The 15,270-nt window shown below is 55.9% G+C and overlaps 1 protein-coding gene across 4 annotated transcripts; it reads right to left on the reverse strand.

Annotated features, from left to right (window-relative positions):
• Positions 1 to 225: 225 nt before the first annotated feature.
• On the reverse strand, positions 226 to 15,141 carry PCID2 (PCI domain containing 2). Of its 4 annotated transcripts, none has more exons than XM_068984624.1 (14): positions 15,070 to 15,141; positions 13,022 to 13,111; positions 11,557 to 11,630; positions 10,498 to 10,563; positions 9,925 to 9,966; positions 8,790 to 8,844; positions 6,692 to 6,795; positions 6,106 to 6,181; positions 5,499 to 5,640; positions 3,941 to 4,041; positions 2,654 to 2,727; positions 2,393 to 2,518; positions 973 to 1,100; positions 226 to 591 (listed from the first exon to the last, which is right to left on the reverse strand). In XM_068984624.1, exons 1-14 carry the CDS (start codon positions 15,103 to 15,105, stop codon positions 230 to 232), a joined length of 1,476 nt encoding a protein of 491 aa, XP_068840725.1. In that variant the 5' UTR covers positions 15,106 to 15,141; the 3' UTR covers positions 226 to 229. The 4 variants fall into 4 exon arrangements, with proteins under 4 accessions (XP_068840725.1, XP_068840726.1, XP_068840727.1 ...); XM_068984625.1 differs by having other exon boundaries at positions 368 to 591; positions 977 to 1,100; XM_068984626.1 differs by lacking the exon at positions 10,498 to 10,563 and having other exon boundaries at positions 368 to 591; positions 977 to 1,100; positions 9,925 to 9,970; positions 11,558 to 11,630.
• Positions 15,142 to 15,270: the final 129 nt, after the last annotated feature.

Genomic DNA, 15,270 nt, shown 5'->3' on the forward strand with positions numbered 1-15,270 from the left:
TTTCTTCTTTAGTATAAACAGAGAAAACGTGTGTAATCTGAAAAAAAAATAGCTACAGTACCTGGAAATGTTAAATCAAATTCAGCTTGTAGAAAGAAACATTAAGTTAACCAAACATTTTGATCACACAAAGTGTACAAATTTAACATAAAATTAGATGTATCCTGGATAATACAATAAAAAATATGCCATCTGTATAAATTTAAACACCTTTTTTTAATAGAAACAGTTACAAAGACGCTTTCACAAACAGTCCTCTTGAGAAGTAAACAGCAGCTGCCTGGGAGATGGGGTGGCCTTCGGGGGATGTCGCCAGCAGTCTGGCCAGCGGAGGCCGCAGCACTGAGGGTGAGTCCCAGGCCTTTGTGATGGGGACGCTCATCAGCCGAGATGCCGGTGACGTCATTCCTGGGATGAGACCCGAGAGGCTCCGCTGCAGAGCACGTGCTCCGGGCGGGAGGAGGACCAGGATCAGCCTGCCCCCGTCCTCGGGCCGGGCTGTCAGCACACCGTGGACAGCGGGGGAAAAGGGTTCTGCTTGCTGACAACCAGCTTCTGGTGCTGGTGTGAGATGTAGCCTTTGATGTGACCCTGGGGGATGGGAGAGATGGGGGCTCATGACTCTGAAGGTCAAGGCTGTTAGGGTGAATGAACTGGAGCCAGGGGACAGCACCCCCCACCCCCACCGCCCCAGCTATCGTGCAGTCAGCTCGCTGAGAGGAAAACGAGCCTGTGTACACACACACACACACACGGAACATGTGCGCGCGCACACACACACGGAACATGCGCGCGCACACACACACACGGAACATGTGCGCGCGCACACACACACGGAACATGTGCACACACACGGAACATGCGTGCGCACGCGCACACACACACACACACACACACACACACACCGCCAGCCCCACCACAGCCTCTGGGGACACAGCGGGTACCAGACGCCCCAGCCGGGCCAGAGCCCACACACCATGTAGATAAGGTTGGCCAGGATGCACTGGACCTCGGCGATGTCCACGCCCTCCACCTGCATGAACTTCAAGGCCACCAGGAACGCGTCCAGGGACAGCTGGTGGGTCTTGAGCAGCAAGTACCTGGAAGAGGCACAGCTCAGGCTGTTGCTGGCGGGACACGACGACCGAGCAGGCAGGAGAACCTCTGCTCGGGAGGAACACAGCACCTCCCGCCCTGCAGGAGCCTCGGAAAACAAAGCTTCCGGGTGTAACTGACTTTCCCATTTAAACAGCCACCACTACAAGCACACCTGACTGAGTATTTCCTTGAATCTCGGGCGCTTCCATGCTCACGTGTCAACACCCCTCAAGTGGGGACGCACCTGACGGGACGGTCAGGGATCTGATGACCTGCGAACCTTGCTAACCTGGACGAGCTCCTCACAGCCGCAGGTCTGACCGAGATCCTGCTGGGACCAGGCCTCGGCCAAGAGCCCACTTCCGAGTTCCACAAAGAAAAGGACAACTTCCTGACGCACAGGAGTGGCCGGAGGGTCAGCGAGCCACAGGCGACAGAGACAGGCACCAGTGCCATGCTCTGACCGCCGTGCAGGTGCGTGCTCAGGGCTGGTGACAGAACTCCTGCCAAAGCCCACTCTTCACACAGCCCGAGCTTCTGCCCCCGCTCCCTCAGCGGGCCTGCGCGCTCCCTCACCCGCTCCCTCAACCGGGCCTGCGCGCTCCCCCACCCGGGCCTGCGCGCTCCCCACCCGGGCCTGCGCGCTCCTCACCCGGGCCTGCGCGCTCCCTCACCGGGCCTGCGCGCTCCCTCACCTGCGCGCTCCCTCACCGGGCCTGCGCGCTCCCTCACCCGGGCCTGCGGGCTCCCTCACCGGGGCCTGCGGGCTCCCTCACCCGCTCCCTCACCCGGGCCTGCGCGCTCCCTCACCGGGGCCTGCGCGCTCCCTCACCGGGGCCTGCGCGCTCCCTCACCGGGCCTGCGCGCTCCCTTGCGCGCTCCCTCACCCGCTCCCTCACCGGGGCCTGCGCGCTCCCTCACCCGGGCCTGCGGGCTCCCTCACCAGCTCCCTCACCCGGGCCTGCGCGCTCCCTCACCGGGGCCTGCGCGCTCCCTCACCGGGGCCTGCGCGCTCCCTCACCGGGCCTGCGCGCTCCCTTGCGCGCTCCCTCACCGGGGCCTGCGCGCTCCCTCACCCGCTCCCTCACCGGGGCCTGCGCGCTCCCTCACCCGGGCCTGCCCGCTCCCTCACCGGGGCCTGCGGGCTCCCTCACCCCGGTGCGGCCTCGCCTGGGCCCTGAGCAACCCCTCCCTCATCTGGGCCCTGTGCCCTCCCCCTGGACAGCACCAGCACCAAGCCCGGGGCTGCAGATCAGCTTCATTCCACGGAACCAGGAAGGAAGGCTGTGCTCACACTTTCTTAAAGAGGTTCCGGTAGGTGATGATCTTCAGCTTCTCGAGGATGAGGAAGATGCCGCAGCGGATGAAGAAGGTCTCATGCGCGGCCAGGGCCTCGTTCAGGAGGAGGAGGTTGCCTTCGCTGGGCCACAGAGACGTGCAGACGCAGGCAGGACACCACCCAGGAAAAGAGACAGGACCCCATTAGTCCCCTCACAACCCAGGCCTCTGCACAGACTGTATATTCTAAGCAGTCCCCAGGGGAAGAGAAAACTACCTCACAGCTCGGGTCACCTCCGCAAACTGCATGAGATGGTACTTCTTCAGAAGCTCGATGGTCGGCATGTGGCCCTGAGGCAGAGTAATTTTTCAGAGTAAGAACCTTCTCGTTTTTAACAGAACTGTCTTTGATAAAACCCTTACCAAGTTTTAAAAACTTTTAACCTGTGTTTCTCAGACTTTCTTCCTAAGTAACTGAACAAAAAATGCTTCCTAGTCAAGTGGAAACAAACGCTGGTCCAGAAATCAGAAAACCTGGCACCAAGACAGCTCTGCCAACAGTGGCGTGTGACCCTGACCTCGACCTTTAGTGACCACAGGAACAGGTGGCCCCTGAAGGAACACTAGGCTACGACTCAGGGATTCAGACCCAGCTTCCAGAACAATGAGCTGAAAACCCAAGACTGGCTGTTCCACAAAGTCGGGTGAGCCGTGGAGAGCGGCGTGGCACTCTCTCCTCCCCACCACACGCCGTCCAGGGCCGGGCAAGTTTTAACTGTGTGTGTGTGTGTGTGTGCCGCTGTGACAATTTTTAAGAAACTTCAACAGGAGGAACAGGGGCTCTATCACTGTGAGGAACAGGAGCTCTATCGCTGTGAGGAACAGGGGCTCTATCGCTGTGAGGAACAGGGGCTCTATCGCTGTGAGGAACAGGAGCTCTATCGCTGTGAGGAACAGGAGCTCTATCGCTGTGAGGAACAGGAGCTCTATCGCTGTGAGGAACAGGGGCTCTATCGCTGTGAGGAACAGGAGCTCTATCGCTGTGAGGAACAGGGGCTCTATGGCTGTGAGGAACAGGAGCTCTATCGCTGTGAGGAACAGGAGCTCTATCACTGTGAGAAAGTTTTAGTCAATTAACTTGCTAGTTACATGCCTTTTTTTTTTTTTTTACAAATACCAAAAACGACTTTCAGTGAGCAAGTGAGACACCCAGACAGGCTGGAATGATCTTTCCTCTCTTGGTTAATCCAGCTCTATTATCCTAGATTTTCAGGAGTAACAGACATAACATGCACTATTTTAGCTGTCTTAAACGTATGTTAAACCTTTGAGTGAGGTGATCTTAGGAAAAAGGAAACAAAACCAGACAAGCCTTTCTAGAAGGATCTGGAAATGTCAGTCACGGAGACAGTGGTTCGCGTCACACCCAACACTTGTTCCTCCATCCTGGGGGTGCTCTCACATGTGGCTCAGACCGAGACCCACCGCACATGGGCTGCGTTGTGAAACGGCGACACACCCCTTGCAGGGGACAGGCCCCCAGAGAGCTGGACGGACCACTTACCAGGAGCATCTTCACAGGAAGCAGGTAAATGAGGACCATTCTCTTGTTCTTCTGGCTGGAACGATGGCAGTGCTCAAAAGCAAAGGACAGGTACTCCTCAGCTGTGGAGTCGGCCACAGACGTGGTCAGCACAGTCCCCACCCTGTGCCTGGCGATACACCCACCCTTACGCAGGGGCCCAAAGGTTTCAGGGGCGACAATGTATCCCATCAACATTAACAGATCATTTTCCACAGGGTCAGCTGTTCAAAAATATCCAAGAGAGCACTCAGTGAAGACTCAGAGGAGCAGCGACGCTTTCTGGGACTTCAACCGAGCGCACAGCTGGCCTGAAGGGGGCAGGCCTGCTCTGCACGGGTGCCCAGCACACGGGTGTTCTCAATGGCGAGCGCACAGCTGGCCTGAAGGGGGCAGGCCTGCTCTGCACGGGTGCCCAGCACACGGGTGTTCTCAATGGCGAGCGCACAGCTGGCCTGAACGGGGCAGGCCTGCTCTGCACGGGTGCCCAGCACACGGGTGTTCTCAATGGTGAACACTGCAATATCGCTCCGTCCGTGGCTGCTGATCACGAACGCAGAGTAACCAAAGGACACGGGACTGACCATGAGTCAGCTGCGGATTAGCCCTCTCGTTCAGCTATCCCAACGCTTCATATTTTAGGGGAAAGAAAAAGGTAGGGGGACCAATCAAGGAAAGTCCTCTTTCAAAAGCTGTACGTATTAAAGGCAAGCTCTGGGAGTAGGTGATGGACAGGGAAGCCTGGCATGCTGCATTTCATGGGGTCGCAAAGCTGGACATGACTGAGCAACTGAACTGATGTATTGAAAACTCTGTGAAAGGAAATGAAAAGTTGGTCTGTACAACCCCAAGGAATAAGAAAACAGAGCTCTCATTATGAAAGAGCTGTTCTGTCATCAGAGCCTCTGTGGCTGTTGACACGCGAGTGAAAAGGCTCTTCCGTCTCACACCGCGCCTGAAGTCATTTGGCTTCACGTGTGAGTAACTGTCAAGGAAGTGAGTTTAAAAAGTCTGATCTGAGAATAAGAGAAGAATCATAAAGGACCACCACATACTGGCCACTCCAAACTTTCAGAAAAAGAAAATAAACGGCCTCCCGATCTTGAAAAAGCGAAGGACACAAACCACATAACATGGTTTCGTGAAAGGGCAGCTCGGATGTAGCACTGACCCGCTGCCCCCAGCCACAGGTGCCGAGCTTGACGCCAGCGCAAGGGCACGTCCCTCGAGGCTGCAGCCGAGCCACGAGCTGCCCGGTCCCCACGTCCTGTGCCGAGAGGACCTGCTGAGGCCACGGGGAAGCACTGAGCGTGGCCCACACGTGGGACAGACGTGCGTGGGTCCCTCCCCCAGGAAAGGGCACAGCGGTGACCGGCTCAGGGACCTGGTGCTGAGCAAGAAACGCAAATGGGATTTTCCCTTCTACAACCGACTCGGTGTCGGAGCAACGCTGCCTGGATGCAGTGGACACCATCTCTGCCTCCGCACCAGAAGGCAGAAGGTGCTCTGGACCCCCGGCTGCCTGGCGGCAGTGACGCACCTTGCTTGAAGTCGCTGTCGAACATGGCCTTGCGCCCCACGTAGTACCTGTAGGTCACCCTCTGGGCCGTGCTGTAATCATCCTTCAGGTTTGAGCTGTCGATGGCTCTGATGAGCGGTTTACACAGATGCAGCTTGTTGATCTAGAGCAAGTAGGAATCTACTCCAGAAGCTCTTCCAGATAAACAGGTAGGACAGCCACCAACCCCTGGCCACTGACACGCCTCCTGAGGTGGGTTCACATGATCAGAACTGAGGGCTCACTAAGGACACAGCACACTGCCGCTCCGTCCAGACCAGGCCACAGGGCAACGCCCACATGCAGGGGCGCTGACCGGACACGCTCCCCACCTGACCACACCGTCACACCCGGACCTGCGTAGGTGCCAGCACCTGGCTGCCTGGAGCCGCAGAGGGTGGAGGTGAGCACAGACGGCGCGCGCGGAGCACTCACAGCAGTCCCTGCGCCCGGAGGCCCTCAACCAGCACCAGCCCCCAGGACTGTGTGCGGCCCGTGGGGACTGATTCTCAAGCCAGGCCTGGCAGGCCGGCTGACAAGGGACAGAAACGCTCTCTGGGAAGACAGGCAGAATTCAAGCAGAGTTTACCTTAAAATAAATCTTGAATAACTGATTCACCAGAAACAGCATTCCCCACTTCTTGGAATCCTCTATACCAGCGCGACTGCAGGGAAAGTAACGTTTTAAAGGTCACACAGGAAACAAGAATGTATGTACAAATCACAAAGCAAACTTTCAAGACAAATTCGCATCCTGAGATAAAACCCCACAGTTCAAGTCAAACTCATGAAAGAATGTAACGCTGCAAAAGAAGGCGTCTCCTCTGACAGGTGGACCTGGAGGGCTGGCCCCAGGAGTTCTGACACTGGCAGAGGAAGCCTGCTAGGCCTGCAGCGATGTTGTGTGCGAGCGGACTGTTATCAAGCGTCTGTGACACGTGGTGAAAGTACCTGATCTTGTCATCACAACATCATGAACCACTGAGACACAACACGTGAATTTCAGAAAGCGTGAGACCCAGCGCGCCAGCCACGGGAGCCCAGAGGCACGGTGCCCGGTGTGTGCTGAGCATGAGATGATTCTTTTCTCTTATCCCCTACCAGGCAACGGATCATTCAAAGCAGAAGCGACCGTGGCGTGGGGTTACAGCCGCGCCTGCCCGCCCCAGACTCACGTGTCGCTGGCGCAGACGCGGAAGCAGCCCATCAGCAGCTCGGCCGCTTTCTCCAGCATGTCCCCCACCTTGCTCTTCCCCTTCTTCACCAGCTGCTGGTCTGCCTGACAGGAAGCAAGAGCCTTCACTTTTCATCTCCTCTTGATTCTTCAATTAGAAAGAAAATCACCACACAGCCAGAAGCAAAACTGGACAACCCAGGGGCAGCCCCCAGGCTCCGAAGAGACCCTCCAGGCTGCGCTGCAGCGCCTCCCAAACTGCGGTGTCTACTGCTTGCTCCAACTTCCAACAGGCCAAACCGCTCTGCAACCAGTTCAGACCGCTGCGCTGGTCGCCGAGTTCTTAAGCCTGAGTTGCCCAAGCCACGTGCTGCTAAGAAGCCTTTTCTCACTTGGCACAGACGCCCTGATGACAGACGACACAGAGGGGGGTGCACAGAGAAGCCAGGAGGCAGTGTGGGCGCCCCCCGCGGCCCCGCCGCAGCTCGGCCGCCGTGCAGTCAGCACGCAGGCCTGCGGCCCCCCCTCCACCCACAGGAGGGGGGCCCAAGGCACAGAGCAGGCGAGGGTCTCTCCAGCGTCAGTGGCGATGCAGTGGACGTGCTGGTGAGTCTTGGTCCTTGAACACACACGCAGTGTCGGTGTTCCCTGGGATGAGGCAGGAAGCACGCACCCAGCAAGTCTGTCTTTTAAGGTAAGGCACCAGGGCCACTGCTCGGCCTGCAAGCTGGATGGGGACCAGACAGCTACAGAGCCTGGCGGGCCAGCGTGGGCCACCAGCCAGCATGAGTCTCCGGAAAGCGAAGGCAACAGGCCTGTCCCCCCGGAAACACTGACAGTCCTTGCCAATGACACCATCTGCACTTTCAAGAACAACTTAGAATTTTGGAAAACTTGTACTGACCACCAAGAGCCTGGCAGCTTTTCGTTACTTCAGAGTGTCTCTGAGGAGGTCACTGGAGAGACTGACAAGTGGAGTTTTCCCAACTTTCATTTTTTACATAATGAAATACGTCAGCTTCCGGAATGTCTGAGCAGCTCAGTGACTGAAATGTTTCCCGGTGATCAGTGCTGGACGCCACAAAATCGGGCAGGGCTGGAAGATCCATCCACACTGCTGGGGTTGGAGGTCACACTGCCGGCCTCAGAGGCCACACCATGACCAACAGTGAAAACCACGCCTGGACCCTGAAAAGGTGCCACTCAGACAAGGACGTCAGCCATCACCTGCAAAGGCTATCAGAACAGGCCTCTCGCTTCCACCCACGTGTGTGTGAAGCAGTCTGGCTTCACACAACCAGAACGATGCCCTGAAGACGGACCGCAGAAGCAGGTGCGAGAAGCCGAGTGGCTCCCCCGTTTAGGAAGTCAGTGATGCTACCGTGCAGAAGGCTTATTGCTCGAGGGGTGTGAGTACACTGAAGACTGATGTGAACTACCCAAGCAAAAGCTCTGGGCTCCCTTGACGGCTTCTGTGTGAGCCACTTGAGTTCCACGGCTTCCATTCGGGGCTGTTTACGTCTCCGTCTCTCTGTGGAGACGTCTGCTTCAGCACCTGCACTTGCTCCAGGGGTCTCACCACAAGACGGCTGGCGTAGACGCCCCTCTGCGACCCGGCCCGCTGTTCCTGGGTCCAGGACGCCCAGGAGACAAGAAGGACACGCAGGGCTCGCTGCTCTGCCCCTCTAGCCTCTCAGCGGGGAGAGGATACACGTGCCAACGCCCACTTGTCCAGAACCGGAAGTTGGCGACAGCCTCTGAAGCGGTACAGGGATGTGAGGACCCGAGAGTTAAGAGCCGCTGCCCCCTGACCGCAGAGGCTGCCAGGAAACGGACGCGTCCAGTCCAGGCCTCTGCCTCCTCACAGCAGAGCGGCCCTTGGCTCCCCCGAGTCCACCAAGGCGGCACCGGGCGCGTCTTCACGGCAGGCGAGGGCAGTTCCTCGGCAGCGAGCCGAGCCACCCTGCTTCTGCTGCTCTCTGTACCAGGTGTGTCCCGACCCCACGCATCCCTCAAAACTTGTGGGAAGAGTGACATGAAATTAAGCACCGGGCACAGCGAGTCTGGGTTTAAGCAACAGTGAGAGAAACGGAACTCACATTGTTGGCAAATATTCGAAGGTCCAGAGCCACCGCGTACATCACAGGCAGAGCCCTACGGGCAAAAAGAAGCACGTGAGGCTCCGAGGCCGCAGGCTCCCTCCCCAGGGCCAGGGCCAGCCAGGGGCCCCAGCTGCAACGGAGGCCCCCACCCCCATGGGGCCTGGTCCTCCCCTCCCCTTCCTTCCAGGAGCCGTGGACCCTCCTGGTCTGTGCCTCTGGCTGCACGAGCTCCGCACCCGCTGGCCCAGCCTCCCCGGAGGCCAGGGGCTCAGCCCTGACTGCCCCCCACCCCCGCTGGGCCAGGAATTCTCCTCGCCCCCCCCACCCCCCATGCATGAAAACAGGACGTGCGGTTCAGAATGATCTCCTAACAGGGCCCAAGGTATGGAGCAGACAGATGTCGTCAAAAGACTTCTAAAACCTAGCTGGCAGTCTCAGTTTCACGAGGAGGACAGATCTTCAGTCAAAACTCTCGTAAAAGGTATCTGAAAGCCTTCAGTCACTTTAGCATAAACAAAGTTTCAGCATTTACCAAGGCTGTTAGCGAGCCGTGCGACAGTCTAAGGTAACCCAGATATCCCGTGCCTGTCATCCCAAACGAACTGTAGCTGATCCGCATCTGTCACCCAGGTTCAAAGCCAGAAGGTGGAAGTGAAAGCGGCCGTCGTGTCCGGCTCTTTGCAACCCCAGGGGCTTCTCCAGGCCAGAATGCTGGCGTGGGTAGCCGTTCCCTCCTTCAAGGGATCTTCCCAACTGAGGGTTCAAACCCAGGTCTCCCACATTGCAGGTCGAGTCTTTCCCAGCTGAGCCACCAGGGAAGCCCAAGTAAGATCAAAACTGACAAAGGAGAAAAAGCAGCGGTGACTAAATACCTGGGGGCATGGAGCGGCTGACATGACGCTTTATACTTACAGGAAAACACTGGAAATTATCTGGCTGACCTGCCATTTAAGTTTACACTGACTTAAAATTCCAGTATCTGTGTTGATACCATCCTATGTCAACACACAATATCAAATACCAACACAGAAAACACAACACATAGTTATTTAGAGTAAATCTTTTAAAAACGAATGCTTCTGATGAAGAAAAACCCATTTGCTCGTTTCCAGCTCTTTCTATTCGTACTTACCAGTTTTCTTCTTTGTGGGCCTGAAATGCTCGCAGGAATGACGTACCATGTTAAGGAAGGTTCCACATAAAAAGTCAGGCGACGCTACAAGTCAGAGGCTGGCGAGCGACACGTTCTGAGCTGGAAGGGCTCTAGCGCCCGGCTCAGAAGGCGCTGTACCACAGCCGCAGGGGGCAGCCCCGCAGTGCTGAGAGCCAGGGCCGCCTGACCGAGGCCTCGGCGGGGTCCACTCCTCCCGGGGGCCCGCCTGGATCTGGGAGCGCTTCCATTTCCACAAGGGGACTAACCCACCCCTTAACTACACGCAACTGCTTTAAAGGCAACAGAACACTGTTCTTCACAACAGAATGAAATAAAACTCTTAATCATAACCAACGTTCTTCCCTACTATGCAAGTGACTGGACACCAGGATGAAAGCTCAGACTAAATTTATGTACCCAAGTGGAGCAGCTAAATGAATTTCCCTTCCAAAAGGTTTTGATTCTCCCTGGTCTGACGTCCCGAGCTCTCAGCCCCCGGGGAACCCGCCGCCTCTGTCACACGCTGGACAGACGCGCCCACGACAAAGATATTGCACGATGACGGTCTGGCACTTGTACGCCTCGACGAAGTCATGGTTCCCCACCGCATACGTGCACCTGCAGGGGGGCAGCGGGGACTGAGGATGGGGGGCATAGCGCGAAGAGCCGGTGCGAGCCACACGGCCACACCGCGCATGACCCGCACAAACACCCTGCTCTCCCTGGCCCAGAGCGAAGCCAGAGGTCCTGCCAGCAGATCACAGAGCGGCTCACAGAGGCCACTGGGCGTGAAAGGAAATCCTTCACGTCACAGAAGGAGAGGCTGAGCTGCAGAGGCTCTGCTGTTAACACGCCAGTGGCCCTTCCTGGGCGTCACTGGGCGAGGACGCTGCACCCAGATGCCCGCTGGCAGCGTCAGCATCTGTCAGCCCCTCCCCAAGCCCGAGCCTCATCACACGGCACAGATCTAGGAAGACCCTTCAGGAACACAGTGGCACTCCAACCCGTCCAGGGATCTCAGGGGGGCCAGGCCTGATCCGCCCCTGCAGTCCTCTGCCGGAGACACTGGCGGGCCGTGTTGGCAGGAGGGCAGTCCAGCCCACACGCTTTGGGACCCACAGCTTGGCCTGAATTGAGGCTTCAGAGGTGAAAATAGCAGACATGACATGTAAATAAAAAGCAAAATTTCATTTACTCTGCTCCGATCCAGTTTCTTTTCCAGTTCAAGGCAAAGAGGTTAAAAACTGGGTGTTTCCATGAAAAACCCAAGTCGATAGTGGGCTGCACACTCTTCTGAATAAAAGACCACCACACAGCCAGTGGAATGAGCATCAAATGCTTCTTCGAGCATCACACAGAAGACACACAGATGAATGATCCCCGTTTCACTAACTTTTAAAGCACACAGTCCCTGAGATGGAAAAGTTTATTAAATTTTAAAGTCTTTTAAGCTTCACAAGATTTTCACAGGTTTTACCAAAGTGCAATTACAAACATACTTTTCTACTTTTTCAAAAGAAAATTTTCAATGCTTCAGGTTGGTATAAAACCCCCCTAATCAAGCCAGCAACCTCCAGACTGCCTTTTTTTCCGACCTCACCCACAGCTTACCTTAAGTGAGCTGCAAACATTTCGTCATAAGGGGGCTCCAAGACTTGTTGACACTTCTCTTCTGGAGAGGCCATCTGCGTGCCAATAAGAAAAACGGTAAAAAGAAAATTAACTGGGACCGAAAGAATGCAATGCGAAGGAAGAGATTCAGACAAACCTTTGTTTCAAGAGGATTTACACTTTACAGGTGCAGAAGCTCTTCACACTTTAGCAATTCAAAAAGCGGTTCATTACCTCCACACGCCTATCCAGCCCGACCTGCACACAGGAGATGAACGTGGTCTGCCCTGTCTACCACAGGTCAGGAAGCACTCTAGGCATGCTCACAGATGTCTTTGTGTATTTATTAAGCAGCCACTACATGCCTAACAAAGGTAGGTAGGTCATGTGAGGTCGAAGGCGCTGGAAGTGATGCCTGGGGGGAGGGGAGGTGGGGGGTCGTCACCCGCCGCTGCCAGGCGGCCCATTCGGGAGTGCTGGGGGGTGGCAGACACTCACCTGTCGCCTGCCCTCTCCTCTCAGTGGCCAGATGTTCGATGCTGTGTAACAGGACGGCTTAAACAAGAAAGGGACTCGGGGATGCTACTCTGGCACCGTAACTATATTTGCGTATCCAAGTCAAGAAAAGTGAAAGGGGCGACGACAACATGGGAAAGGTCGCCGCTCCACAACCTCTGACGCAATGACGGGTGGACAAAGGCTGCCAGTAAAGGGACCACTGATGGAAGGTTAGGAGAAGTTTTGTAACGAAGGGGTCAGCCTCAGGTCACATATGAGCCAGCAGATGTGTTCCAGGGGCTACCTGCCAGCAAGCTGAACCTGAGACCCACCAAGACTCCAGGCACTCTCTTTCAAAAGAAAAGTTTAGCTCCCGGACAGAACACACTCCAATGCGTAATGGCAGTCGACGAGGAAGTAGGCATTACTTCAACAAGGTTTCAACAGTGCTTTCCACAGAAGCTTCTACTTGGATACCATCTATCATCTGAATCAGGGATGCTTACATTTGAGAGCAGGGGCTGGCAGACATTCTCATAAAGAGCCAGCCAGGAAATGCTGCAGGCTCTGCGGGCCCAGGTCTGCCTCCAAAGCCACAGGCGGTGGGCGTAAAACCTCCCCAGCAGCACCACCGCACAGCTGTGGGCTTCAGGGACAGACAGGCCTGCCCGAGCCTGAGCCCACCGTCTGTCTGCTGATCACCCCACCACCCTGCTGCGCGTCTCTGAGCCTGGGAGAGTCCTGCGGCAATTACAGGCAGGAAGAAGCACAAACCTCCGCACGGGTTCTGAGGCACAGTGCTCCGTTAGGGTTCAATAAACAAACTGAAGTTAGGCAAATCATGAAGGAACCTGGCGATTTTCAAACAAGAGCGGCAGCAGCGTTCTCCCCACTCACACCCTAAACTTAGGGAGGTGGCGACCCAGCGGCCCTCTCAGACACGTGTGTGTGTGGCCCCCACACCCACCTGAAGCCGCGGGTTGGCAACATGAGGATGCTTGAAAGACACCAGCTCTGCAAGGGACGCCCCATCTCTGGTGTCAATTGCTTCACAGACCTGAAGCATTTGGAGAGAAAAGGGCTGTTACGTGGAAAGTGAAACCCTTAACCCCAAAAGAACCAAGACAACAGGCTGCAGCGCTTTCCCTGCTTTGAGAGGGTGGAGGCGTAACCATACCCTCCACAGTGAGCAGACAATCACTGCGCTTCAAAATGAGATCAGGCAAACAGGTGACGCACTGTTAAAACAATGAAAAAGTGGAATCGCCCAGTGGTTCATTACCTGCTTATTAAAGAGGGTTGGTTATTCCCGCTTACGCACTCACACTAATAAACATCTGAAGATCCACTCCCACAGCTTACAAAAAAGGAAAACAAGCTTGAAAATCACATATGTCCAAAATGCCAGCATCCAAGAAACTAACGGGAGATCTCACGAGCTTACGAAGGTGAAATCAAACCCCAGACCCAAAAGCCGACGGAAGTTATCAGAGGCCACGGGAAATGCAAGACACACCGCCTGTCCACAGGTGGCCCTGGCCAAGGGGGCTGCAGGGCCATGAGTTAAGCCCAAGCCGTCAGGGCCCCTGAGATCCAAGACGCAGCAGGTTCTGATGGAGACAGGAGGTGGGCGAAACCTGGGCTGACAGAGATAGTGAGCCTGGTGTCAGAGCACGGAGTCTGGGGCCAGGATTCCTGGTGTGACTGTGTCACCTACTTGCACAGTGACCCTAGAGAGTCACTTAAGCTGCTCTGTGAAATGGGATTTGTAATGGCTCGACCTCCTAGGAAAACAGTGATGGTGGCAAGCTACCTCCCCTAACTCTGCAGCTAGGTGTGGGCAAGAAAATTCTGAGAAATATAAAAATGTACAGAAAATACAAATTTATACACAAAAGATATAAAAAAGCATAAACTTCTAGAGAGATTCTATATCCACATTGGTTTTCCAATGTCTGTGTTCTTACTCAACTTTATATAAAAACTGATATTGAAAAATGTTAACTGCAAAGATAAGGCCAAAGTAGACATATCCTTAAAGAAAAAGTCTTAGGCATCAACCAGAAGACCGCAAACGAATGTATTATATTTGCAAGCTTTCAGTTAAAACAAAAGCATGTATTTGTATTTTCATGATTCTCGTTTGAACCAGTTTTCTCAATGAACCATTAACCATTAAGTTAATGGTTCCAATCTTGTTATACTATATTCAACTGCCAACTAGATATCTTTGCCTGGTTGTCAACAGACACCTCCAACACAACACGTCCAAAACAATTTATTTTTACTTCCAAATCGGTTCTGCTCATCTACTGTAAAGCTAGAAACCTGGGAATGAATCCTGATTCCTCCCCGTGCCGGAACCACACACCTTTACTCACTAAGTCCTGGCAGTCTCCCGATATTTTTTAAAGTCCACGCCCCCCCTCCCCCTTTCCTTAATCCTATCACCAGGGTTCTAGCCCTGCGAATTAGCATAGCCCAGAGGAAAGACTGTGTTCGTCGTTCAGTCGTGTCCTAGTTTTGGCGACCCCACGCACTGTAGCCTGCCAGACCCCTCTGTCCATGAGATTCTCCAAGCAGGAATACTGGAGTGGGCTTGCCATTCCCTTCTCCAGGGGATCTCCCCGAACCAGGGATCGAACCTGGGTCTCCTGCACCGCACGCGCATTCTTTACCGTCTGAGCTATCAGGGAAGCCCTGCTTCCAGCAAAGACTGTCGGCTTTAGATCCGTCGATGGCTGTGTTCGCGCTGTGCTCCTGCGTCTACAGGCTGTGTGGACACAGCCCTGAGAGACGCAAGCCCGCGGGGCGCGGCCCGCTCGCAGGCGGGCCCCGGCTCTCCCCGTCCCCAGCTCGCACCGCCCCTACCCCGAGGGCGCGGCCGGCCCCCGGGACCCACGTCGGGTCTGCCTGCCGCCCGGCGGCCGACGGCGCGGGCGCAGCCGGCGACAAGAGTCCCTCCGCGCGGTCACCCCCTCCGCCCGGCGCGGGCCGCAGACCGGGAACCCCCACCTGCTGCAGGTACTGGTTGATGGTGATGTGCGCCATGGCCGCGCCCGCGCCGCCGCCGCGCGTCACTTCCGGGCCGCGGTCCGGCCCCGACCCCGCGCCCCCGGCCCCGCCTTCCGCGCGCGTTGGTTCCGGAGGCGGTGTGTGCGCCGCAGCGCGAGCCCCGGGCCGGCATGGCGGCGCGCCCGGGCTGACGACCGCCGG

The sequence above is a fragment of the Capricornis sumatraensis genome, chromosome 12, assembly GCF_032405125.1.
Source record: "Capricornis sumatraensis isolate serow.1 chromosome 12, serow.2, whole genome shotgun sequence".
Lineage (NCBI taxonomy): Eukaryota > Metazoa > Chordata > Mammalia > Artiodactyla > Bovidae > Capricornis > Capricornis sumatraensis.